Source organism: Nothobranchius furzeri, chromosome 14 (genome assembly GCF_043380555.1).
Source record: "Nothobranchius furzeri strain GRZ-AD chromosome 14, NfurGRZ-RIMD1, whole genome shotgun sequence".
NCBI classification, from domain to species: domain Eukaryota; kingdom Metazoa; phylum Chordata; class Actinopteri; order Cyprinodontiformes; family Nothobranchiidae; genus Nothobranchius; species Nothobranchius furzeri.
In genome coordinates, this window is record NC_091754.1 from 23,595,881 (window position 1) to 23,608,143 (window position 12,263).

At 41.0% G+C, this 12,263-nt stretch overlaps 1 protein-coding gene across 1 annotated transcript in view; it reads left to right on the top strand.

Annotated features, from left to right (window-relative positions):
* The first annotated feature begins 660 nt into the window (after nucleotides 1–660).
* The window catches only part of igsf3 (immunoglobulin superfamily, member 3), a 114,854-nt gene continuing 103,251 nt past the window's right edge, over nucleotides 661–12,263 (top strand). Inside the window, exon 1 of the mRNA XM_015966339.3 lies at nucleotides 661–1,582. Within this exon, the coding sequence (XP_015821825.1) occupies nucleotides 1,543–1,582 (40 nt within the window). The 5' untranslated portion in view covers nucleotides 661–1,542. The remainder of the gene's footprint in view (nucleotides 1,583–12,263) is intronic.

Consider the following 12,263-nt stretch of genomic DNA (forward strand, 5'->3'; position numbering starts at 1 on the left):
CCTTCTGTTTTCTTCTGTTTTTTGACACTCTCTCTCTTTCCAACCTGCAAACCATAATTCCAGCTGCTCTATTTATAAATAATGCTGCAGAGACTAGAAAATAAATAAATAAATGCCCAAACAAACTTTTTGCACCTCATAATTAAATTAAAGAGGAATGCAATTTGAAGCCTGAAAGGGTTGAGGAAATGTGCGTTTGTTATGAGATTCCTGCAGCTCCCAAACAGTGGGACCTCATTATGTTGACAGTCAGGAGTGTGTGTGTGTGTGTAGGTTGGCAGGGGGATAGGAAAAAAAAATCTGTCTGCATCACAACCACTGCTGGGCAAATTATAAAAGATAAGGTGACTTTTGTGAGAAGCACAGGCATGTGAGATAAATTAATGAAAGCTTGATATTAAAGGAGACCCTTTCCTTTCATCACACCTTACAAAAGGTTCTTGTTATCCCTGAAATGTGATCTGCAGCTGCAAAAGTGGGAAAAAAGAAAGCTTTAGAAATGTAATTACACTCCACTTGGGTTACCCTATTCATCCCTTCAACGGCTTGCCCCAGTATTTTAAATCAGAGATGCAAATTTGGCCATAGGGCAGAACCCCACGCGGCCTGGGCGTGGCTTGTGAGTGGGTGGGAGCAGAGGACACGCTCCCAAGTTTTCAAACTGCCCTGGTAGGAAACAAGGAAATAACCTTGGAAGAGGGAGCTCTGTCTGTTGCCCTTGTGGGACATTTTTATATATTTATTTATTATTTTTAAAGAAGAAGTCGATTTAAACGGTTTGATTTTGAGCGCACTGCTTATTCTGAGCGCCTCTGTGGAGATTTTGGTTTTATGGGACAGTGGATCAGGTGCGCGGCTGCTAGACTGAGTTTTTTCTTTTCTGGCTTTAGTGCACTGCTAATTGATAAATCCGGTGCGTGTTTCAGCGCGCAGCCTTCATCAGGAGCGCCCGCCCCGCTGGGCTTTCTCCAGGAGGAGATTGATTCTCGTCTCCGGGATTTACGGTGGAAACAGCCGGAGCCGCTCCCCAATCAGGGAAGACGAGATGAAATCTTCCCACATCGGATCCTCTGTAGTTTGTAACGTTTAGGTGTTCTCTCGTTGAACGGGGATCCAATTACACGCACAAGACTTGTGCGTATTTTATTATTTGTTCGTTTTTTTAATTTCTCCCGGGGAGGGGGCTGCGTGTGGGTCGCCTCCGCAGTCTCGGATGCGTAGTAAGCGCGGAGGAGTGGATTGGGTCGCCTTGGAGCCGCGCATACGCACACATCGTCATCGATAAAAGCGATAGGTGAGGATGAAGGCGAGCGGAAGCATCATCATCGGAAGCTTGGGGAAAGTCATACACCGTAAAACCGCCGGTGCTCTGGATTAAACTCTCCCCCCTCGGGCACCAACTCTCCTCTCTCTGGGGATTCATCATCCTTCTGATCCAGGAGCGCCGCTCGACCAGACGCTTGCATTGATCTGCTCTTCTATTAAAAACAGTGAAAAGGAGGGATACTGGGAGGGAATCTGCGGAGCAACACATTGCCTACAATGGCAACCGGTGCGCTTCTTCTTGCCTGCGCGCTGCTCGGTAAGTCTGATGGAGAAAAGGGGTGAAAGAAAAGCTTAGAGGCGCATGATCATCCTGCCTTTTCTGCGCAGGATGTTACAGCACCTGTATGAGACATGACGCCTGGGAGAATCGTGAGTCAGGTGGACGCTGAGCACATCCGTGATTCCCGTTAGAATAGCAGATGTGAACAGCTGTGTGTGTGCGTGCGTGTGTGTGTAGTGAAGTAGGTTAATGTGATAAGGACTTTAGTCACAGATTAACTCCGTATCTTTTGACCTGATCAGATTGTTTGTAGTGGAGCCAACATGTGCCATAAATGATTGACACATCTGGATCCCAACAACAACAAAAACGCTCTGGTGAAGTCACTCAGTGGTTCAGACTCTGTAATTTATTGGATTTCGCAGACAAACACAAGTTGGAGCACACACACACACACACACACACACACACACACACACACACACACACACACACACACACACACACACACACACACACACACCTCGCTCGCTGTCCCAAACAAACACCAGATGGCTTTTCTGTGTTCCTGGATGGGGTGGCCTGTCAGCCCTGCCGGGTGGGGTGTGGGGGATGGCATAAGAAAGGGGTTTGGAGTGGGGGGTATTTAGGCCCCACTCATCCAGAAGGATTACCAGTCTGTGCCTCGCCTCCAGTCGCCTTTTGGCAAGTCACTTTCACCAGAGTGCAGGAAGTTTTCCCACAGCAAAAGTGAATTATCTGCTTTGGATGCAAGTCAACATAGACTAGAACGCATTTTGGAATCATGGGAATCGGTCTGAAGTATATCTCTGGTATTAGGAACGTGTCACGTCTTAATTCTCCTAATAAACACATTCTGTTCTGACAAGTCAAATAAACACGTATTTTCCTACAAATAACCTTCAAAGGCTCCTTCTGTAGTTTATTCTATTGGTTTTCCTGAAATAAAAATGATAGGAAATAAAAATCTGTTACCGTTTACACACCTGCCCCCCTCCCTCCTGTTTGAGCTGCTGGTTTCAGCTTCACCATTTAATTGTAAATTAATTGCAGTTGAAAACAGCTGCTCCTCATCTAAACATTCAAATGTCTTGTTCTAAACACAGCTAACGGGGTGGGTGGCAGTTAGGTTGTTTTGGTCACTCTAAAGTGGGTTTAGGGGTAGAAATATAAGTAAATAGTGTCTTAATCAGCCTCAGTTTAGAGAAGTAGATTGGGACTGATGAGCTAATGGCAGGGCTAAACACAGCCAAAACCAAAGTATGTTTCAAACTGGTTAAGATGGCTAAAAAATCTACATTTCACAACAGTTCATGTAAAAGTTATTTGATAAACCTGAACTCTGCAGCGATTTTTACATAACATGATTAACTGTTAGCTCATCACACCTGATGTAAGCTATTTCTCCAAACAGAGGCCGTTCTACAACATAAGTAGTGATTTTACAACTTTTACACAGAAACATGCTTCAGAATGGCTGTAACCTGTTTTTAACCATCACTGCATTGATGTGATGGTCAGTTCTTTGTTGTAAATGTCCATTTGTTTCTCCATCACACACTTTTTACAAGCTAAAAGGAGAACTGTGTGTGTGATCAACTGTCTGACTACATTTCTGCTGCGTGCCAGGCAGCACACGTTTGCATTTGAATTTGTTGGTTAAATAGAATTGGGGAGAAAAAAAGGAGGCTGACAGCTGTGCAAGATGGAAACTGCATCAGTCATTGTTTAAACCCAGAGGTGCCACTTGCTGGTTTTTTTGTTTATTCATTTTTTTTGGCAGGTAAATCACATTTCAGGGTTATTTATCCTGCTGAGTTTGCAACCAGGTGCGAGCAAATGAGTGCGTGTGTGTTTATTTCTGCCACCGGTGTGTATGATATAAAGGATATAAAAGGAGTCGCCTGAAGGAACGAATGGTTATTAGCTTCACAAACAGGAAGTCTTCTCTCTCCCCCGCAGAGAGTTAGAGGGATGTCACGCTTCCAGTGCGGCGTAACTGTGTGTCCTTTGTGTGAGGGTGTGTTTGTAATGGGTAGCCCACCTCAAGTCTTAGTTCATAGGACCAAATGGAAAGTCTAAAGCGCACGTGGCAGGCTGCTTTAACTGCTAAATGCCTCAGTGCTTTCTATTTATTTAGCTGACAGGGGAGCAGCCACCAGTCGCCAGGTTCTGGTGAGCTGCCACTGCCCTGTTCATCAGCTGGTCTGAGAGCAGCGTTGTTTTTTTCTAACATTTTGTGCGACAAGTTTCACCACCTGCATTTGTGATGAATCTCCACTTTATACGTGCAGTGGTTAGCGCTGCCGGCTTGTAGCAAAAGGCAGTTTTTATTTTTGCCTGATATTAGAATATGTTTTAAATGAATTTACATAAACCTGAGTGAGAAGGGTTGGCTAGTGGTTGGTTCATTTTTCACATGTAGGGTGATGCAGCTGATGTGAAAATAATAAAAAAAATAACACACAACCTGCAACATCAACAAGATATTGCTGACATCAGATTTACATACTTGGGCTGCACAGTGGTGCAGCAAGACTGTGTGTTTGAGTCCCTGCTGGGGCATTTCTGCGTGGAGCTTCGTATTCCCTCTGTGCATGCATGGGTTTTCTCCACTTGCTCTGGTTCCCTCCCACAGGCCTAAAACATGCATGTTAGTTAATTTGCATGTTTCTTTGGAGAAAATCACCTGCAAAATAAATAAACAAACATTTCAAGTCAAGTTAGCTGATTGCAAAAGAGACGGGGTCTTCAAATTCAAATATTGTGCAAGATGCTTTAGATGCATTTGAATCAACAGAACTTAAAGTTGCAGGCCTTTTTTTGCAGGGCGCTAAGTGTGCTTCAGTTCTAGTGTTGAATGAAGCAAATTAAGTTTGTTGAGAGACTTTAATAAAATTAGCTTGGGTGTCAGACTGTGATCTGATCAGATGTCCTGATTAAATCTGCAAAAACCAAAGAAAGAAGCTAATTTTATCTTTATTATAACTGAACTTTCCTGTTTTTGCTTATTTTACCAGTTCTTTTTTTTGTATTTATGCACTAAAATATACAATATTTAAACAAAATAGCTACTTGCTTTCTCCCTTCACTCAATCTTAAGGTCGCTCACCCACTGCTGGTTGTGGCAAAGCTGCTTCAATGGTTGAGGTTTACACGTGCTTGCAGACACTTGACAGTTCGACTACAAATGAGCAGTTTCTCACGACCTTTAAAGCTAATTTGGCAAAACCAGAAAAGCTAAAATGCTTGGAATGCTCGACCAGTCAGCCTCACCACAAAAGTATTTGTAAAATCACTTCACTCCCTGCCAAGAATGTTTTTGCAGATTTTTATATTTTCCCTCCTATTTTTTTCTTGTTTTGTGCTTAACGAGGAGGCGGCTGAGTGCAGCATTACCACAAATATTTATTTAAAGAGCTTCTGTAGCCGGCATCATCGTGGTAGTTCAATAGCAGCCATTGTGCCGATTGTGATAAAGTGTTTGCTCAGTAAGTTGTTCTGAAGCTTGTGCTGTTTCTACCCCAGTAAAACCTGCAGTCTGTGAGGTGCTTCAGAGAAATCTATGTTTGCTAGAGCTGATCCCAGTTTCCAATCGCCTCTTTATTCAGGGCAGAAGTCACATCAAGCTGCATAGATGAGCCGAGCAAGAAACTAGATACTCCCGTGGTATGGGGAACCGGGTCAATATTTAAAATAAAACTCTGTTCATTCGCCGGATTGTACAACATATCAGAGCAGCAACATAAATGATGGCCGCGGGCCAGGAACCAGCCAGGATCTTCTGGATCAAAAAACACAAGTTTACACGTGTGGGCTTTTTTTTTTATCCAAAAGATAAAGGAGTAAGTCTTAGTGCTGCTCCCTGAGGCAGAACAGCAGCTACTGCATTTTAAATTTGTGATTGACTGGGGCTCTTGACATGACAGCCACAGTCATCAGGACAGTCTCCTCCCACTCCCTCCCAGGATGGAAATTCCCCACACTTGGCCATGCTTCTCTGTGCCTCCTGGCAACGCCCACTTTCATTGCATTTTTCAAATCTTGACTAGGGGTGGAGTTTTATTTTCTGATGGTGTGCAGTCCCTCTTTAAAGTGACAATGTGTAGTTTTTACTGTTAACCCTTTAAGACCGACTGGAGTGCCGGCGCTCCCATTTGCATATCTGTGTTTAAATGCTTGTAAAATGGAAACTATATAAGACAGAACAACCTTTTTTTTTTGCATATGAAACCGGAGGAGTTACACTTAGATCTCACACATTGAACACGTCCCAGAGCGCTGCGTCTTTCCGCTAATGAGTTTGCAAAAAACAACCAAAAGTTGCAAATAAGAAAAGCATTTTCATTCAGACATAGACACTGTTTCATACTGATCTGCAGCTCAAAGGGCTTCACACGCTAGAATAAACGTCATCACTTGTCAACATGAACTGTCACATGATTATCACTCACCCAATCACATGCTTTGACATCATTTTCCCGCGAATTGTAGTTCTTTGTAGTCCCAGTCTTTCGGCTTTTTCTTGTGCTTTTTTGCAATAATACGTTTAGACAAACACACCCTACACACATCACACACCCACTACAAACTCCCGACACACTCACACACCACTACGAATGTTTTGATGACTCACAGACCCTTCAAGGAGTTGAAGCAGTTGTTGCCATTACAGTGCCGGGTGATGTTTAAGTTTCAGTTTCCTCACGTATATATTCATGCAATATTCTTTATTATTATTATTATTATTATTATTATTCAGAGAAAAGGAAAACTATATACAAATGAAAAATTAGCTACAAATATTCAACATTATAATTTTGGACTCCTGCTGATTATTATTATTTCTGTTTTCGTTTTTGTTACAGTTTATTTAAATGAGTGTATCTCAAAAATGAAATTATGGAGGCACTTCAAATAAATTTGTTGTTGTTTGAAAAGATTGTGTGCAACCTTTTTTCATTGAAAATTTTGAGGGATAAAGGTGTGGCCTTTCTGTATAATGAAAAACGTGTAAAAACAGAAAACGATTTTCTGTTTCTGCATGGATAATTGCACTTTTTAGTAAAGTATTTTGTTGCTATAAACACTTTGAATATTATTAAAAATTAGAATGTAAGGGTTGTATCGATGTATAGCAAGTTGAAATACTCCAAAAAATCGCACCACAGCATGTAAAAATGTAAATATAAGTTCGGCGAACTTGTTCTTTGACAGGTCTTAAAGAGTTAATCTCTGTAAATATCAATCAAAATGTTGTTGAAAATGGGAGTGGGTCTAAGTCTTCAGGCGATACCATATTGGACGCCATATTTTCTTCTACGGGAGCCCTTGAGGACAAAATGCATTGACTGATTTGTAACAAACGATTACAAAATTTCACCATTCATAAATGTGGTTTTACACACATCACTCATTGCTAGTGATGAAAAGGAGTCTGATGTGCTTGTTATTTTGTAGGAGATTGCACTCCCTGAGGCTTTTTGACCCTAATGGGCATCCTTTGGTAACACAAAAATATAGCTTGTTTGTTTGCAACGATTTAGGTATCTGCTGCCCCCTATTGCCAGGAAAAATACACACTGTCACTTTAAATTAAAGTTTACATAAAGGAGTAAACATAACTAAAATTCACTTAAGTTAAAGTTTCTGGGACGCAACTGAAAATAGCTCGTTGTGGCTGTTTTGAATCACCCCCACGGACTATGCCGGATTCTACTTGAAGCTGTTCCGCTGCCGTTCCACGTCGCTGATGCTTCCAGTAGAAAATAGGGGTAAAGGACCCTTCCCCCCACAAAACTTTGTGTTAATTTTCTAAAGAACTTCTCTATTTCACTCTGCTTTGAAGTAAATTAGAGTTATTTTTCTCTTTGAACCCATGGTTCTGTCTCTCTTTTAGGGAATAATAATAAGTTGCATTTTGAAGCTTGTCTGTAGTGTAAGAAAAACTGAAACAATAAAGATCAGCTGTAACAGAAAACGCATGCTCTTCTTCAAGCAGGATAGTAAAACATCCAAAAGCTTAGATTAGATTCTTCTGCGTAGGAGCAGGTTTTCTATTCTTCTTTTGCTATTCTTGATTGCTGGTTTGGAGTCAGAAGAGAGACTGGAGCTGCAGCCTCTTCTACTGTCTCATTACAGCCCTATTGGTTAAAAAAAGAGTAAAGTTATGGGTAACACTGTCAAACTTTGGGCTTATCAGCAGAGTATTAAGCCAGTGTTCCATAATTGGGGTAATTAAAAAACATCAAGGTAGTTAAAAGCTTGTTTTCTATTTAGGCATAACTACTGTGTGTGTGTGTGTGTGTGTGTGTGTGTGTGTGTGTGTGTGTGTGTGTGTGTGTGTGTGTGTGTGTGTGTGTGTGTGTGTGTCCTTTAGTGAAACACTTACACAATAACAAACAGTGACACAGCCACTTAGGCATAGATTTAATTGTTTATGCGTTGTTTTGACAAATACCACAAATACTGTGGTGCTTCTATTTGAAACTGTAGTTTTTCTTTTAAAAACTCATTAGATGTGAACATTTTTTTAAATAAAAAACACATTTTAATTATAACTGTGAAAATGGTCAAATTGAATTTATCTTGGCAGAGACCTGCTGCTTTGAGAGTTTGTAGGTGTTTAAGTAGGATTGCTCAATATAGCCTTTTTTACCCATATCCAATGTTGTCTGACTCTTATTTTCCAATACCAATATACATGTTATGTCCCCCCTCTCATAATAAAAGACAACACAAAACATTTTAGTAACCTAAAATGTCTCTTATCATGTATGCTTACATTTTAAACATTTTTTGTGCAAAATGACAAATAGTTGAATTTAAGCTAGTAACAGGAAAAGTGCCATATTTAATTAGTCTCCAACCGTAGCTGATTCCTGTTCTCCCTAATCGTGACACTAACATGTGTAATAAGCAGTAACGTGTTTATTTGTCTGTATTATGCAGCTATGGTGATAAAATATTTATAAAGGTCTTCAGATAAGAAAAGCAAACCTTGGGTGAAGGTTTTTGTTTTTGTTTAAGGCCCTGTCCACACATAGCCGGGGATCTGCCAAAACGTAGATATTTTTCTACGTTTTGGCCTGTCATCCACACGAAAACGGGGTTTTTTCACACGAAAACGGATCTTTTTAAAAACTCCGGCCAAAGTGAAGATCTGCGTTTTCTCCGTTTTGGGTGTCTGCGTGTGGACAGACAAAACGGGAGTTTTAAGGTCCGCAACGTCACTTTCCGCAACAAAAAAATTCTGACATCACGTGTGCGACCTGTGTTTACACTAGTCGACAGCATGGATGCCCTCAGACCTGCGCTCGCTTTATCAATTGTCCAAGCGCTTTTTGCTTGTTTGTTTTTGCAAGCGGAATTACTGCCCCTTGCGGAAGACCACAGACGAAGGACGAGGTTAAGAACGGGGGATGTACTGCCACCTACAGGTCTGGCATGTCCTTAACAACGTATTTATCCGGGTACGTGTGGACAGAGTTTTTTTTTAAAACGAGGTGGTGTGGATGCAAGTTTTTGGAGGGGCGGATATTCGTTTTAAAAAAAACCCCGGCTACGTGTGGACTAGGCCTAAGTCGGTTGTTAGCTACCTAGCTACCCATAGCTACATGCTGTGAGGACAGCATATGTTCACTACCAGTGTTGGGAGTAACGCCGTTTAAGTATAACGGCGTTTCTAACGGCGTTCTTTTATAGGTAACGGAATAATCTAATTAATTACTTTTCCCGCCGTTGCAACGCCGTTACCGTTACTGGGGACGGAACGCTGTGCGTTACTATGTGCTTGTCGAACGTTGAGCAACAGTGTGAGGCTTTCCGACCGCCACACTTCAGCTGCAGCCAGGGAGAGAGAGGTGTCGGTAACGCACTTACAAACACGATGATGATTGGCCGGGTGGGCGGAGACCCTCACTGTCTCAGTCACTGCATTCTGTAGACACAACGGGAATAACTCAGTTTAAAATAACCGCGTTAATAAAAAATATGTCTTTCTGTAACAAGCAAACTAATTAATTACGTCTTCTTTTATCAAAACGTTGTTCCTGTTACTGATAAGAAAATGCGTGCGTTAAGCAGTGCGGTGTGTTGAAGCTGTCGTCAGCTGATCAGGAGCTAAAGAGGCAGATGTTTAAGAGCATCACGGCCCGTGAAGAACGAGGAAGACGTGATGAATAGTCTACGGCTGCAGATCCGCAGATTTGTTGCTGCAGCAGCGAATCTGCGGGTCTGCAGCCGTGCCCTTAGCGTGACAGCGGGACGTCCCGAAGGTCCGCTCACCTGTTCACCGCTCAGACGTCCTGATCTTCTGCCTTCCTAGATCATCCAGCTGTAACCTGTTTCTGATCATGTCTTTAGTCACGCTGTAACACTGATGCATCAGTCTCAGACGGCATGGAGCTCAGGTGTTATTAGAACTACCTGTGTGTGTTCACCACCCAGCTTCAGCTCTTCTGTGTTTGGGTCTGACCCATGTTAGTACATTTAAGTCCTAGGCTTGTGCCTCTTCTAGTGTCATTTTAAAGGATATTTATTTATTTATTTAACCATTACTAGATTAGTAGCAACAGAAATGCTACTAAAAAGACACAATTATGTGAAGCTGTAAAAATTAGAATGCTGTGCAAAATTACATTTATTTCTGTAATTTAACTAGACTGAGAGACCATTTAAAGGCTCGGGAACCTTTACAGGTGTTTCTATTTGCAATTTTAAATTTTAGCTGATTGGGTTTTTGTTAAATATCACACAGTGACCTTTTAATAGTCTAGATTAGTGTAATGTTCCTATTAGTAGTTCCTCCTGTTAAGTGCTTATTTGTTTAAATTATTCAGGTTTATATGAAACATTTGGACATACATTTTATTATGTTCAGTCATTAGTCATTTATATTTTACTATTGTAGTAATTCTTGCATGCTTTAATGAAAAAAGTAACTAAGTAGTTACTTTTGTTGGTAATTAGTTACTTTTATGATCTTGTAACTCAGTTAGTAACTGAGTTGCTTTTTTGACAAAGTAATCAGTAACTATAACTAATTACTTTTTTAAAGTAACGTTCCCAACACTGTTCACTACACATAAAAAAAAGTCTCTCCCTCCCTTCTAAGTGGCCCAGTGGTAGAGCGTCCACCCTGGAACTGGGATATCGGGATTCAAATCACGGCTGGGTCATACCAAGGACTTTAAAAAGGGACCCAATGCCACTCTGCTTGACACTCAGCTTTAAGGGGTTGGATTGAAGAGTTAAACCACCAAATAGTTCCTGAGCGCAGCCACTGTTGCAGCTCAACACTCCCCACAGGGATGGGTCAAACGTGGAGATGTCATTTCACCAGTGTGTAATGATGACTGATGGTACTTCACATGTAAATCGCCTGTATTTGTACACCGCCTTCTTAGAGTTCTTCAACCCCCTGAGGTATTTTGCAACACAGCCCTTCACACACACACTCACGTTAGTGGGGATGAGCTACGATGTAAAGGCGAAAGTTGCCCTGGCGGCATCATTTGGAATTCTAGGATGTCCATGGAAGGTCCCGCCTTTCTCGCCTCTGATTGGCTGGAAGGGCTCTCCTATGATTGGCTATTTATTGTAAGAGGAAACAAATTTCCCTCACTGCAGGTTTTTTTATGTTTACAACCAGATCTTTAGTAGTTTTTTGTTTGAAGAAAATGTGAACTCATCGCTATAATTAACATCCTTTCCTGTTTTGCAGCAAACCAGTTTCAGTTTCTTTCGTAAAAGAAACTGAAAAATGTCAAAATGTGTCATTAGTTTAGAAATATAGTATTAAATTCATTTTTATAAACTACATTTTTGACTCGGAATTATTATGAAGTGTGTGTTTCCCTGGCAGTCCAAAGAACCCAAGTTCATATTAAATCAAATATTCATAGACCACTAAGGTTGATTATCCATATGTATATGTAATATCACATCTTATTGATCATTCAGTAAATCTTGTTGCATTTTATCACACTGTTGACTTTTTAATCTGTTGGCTCTATTGGGGTTAAGGATGTTTACAAGTTAGAGCACATCTCTCATCATCAGATTAAATGTGTTTCATTTAATCAAATTTTAATTTAAAGCTGATTATAATTTAGACATTTTTCACCAGTTTTCATTATTCTAGAAAGGAAACAGACCTGATGCACACAGCTGGGCAGAATAGTGCAGTTTTATTACGTTTCATTCCCAGGTAAGGCACATATGTTTATCCTACGCACTCTAATGCTTGAGAGCCAATTATAAAGTCCAACATTTTGATAAATGCAACAAGATTATAAATCCACATTTTATGTTTCTCAGTTTTTTATAAAACATAAAATGTTTTGCAAACAGGACAAAGTGGTTATTATAGCGCTAAGTTCAAATTTTCTTTACAAAACTCCCCAAACCAGCTTTCTGCTGGTGAGAAAAGGACAGTCTGCACTTAGCGAGGACAACAGGTTTGTTGCTAAATGAAATAGCCAATTGTAGTAGAGCCTTTCTAGCCAATCAGAGATGAGAAAGTCGGGATCTTCCTTGGACATCCTAGGATTCCAAATAATGCACCTTGGTGCCACCGGTCCCTCCCAACACCACAAGCAGGCAAGGCGGGTTATGTGTCTTGCCCAAGGACACAACGGCAGCGTTCTCTGGTCGGAGCCGGGATTGAACCTGCAACCTTCTGATTACTGGACAA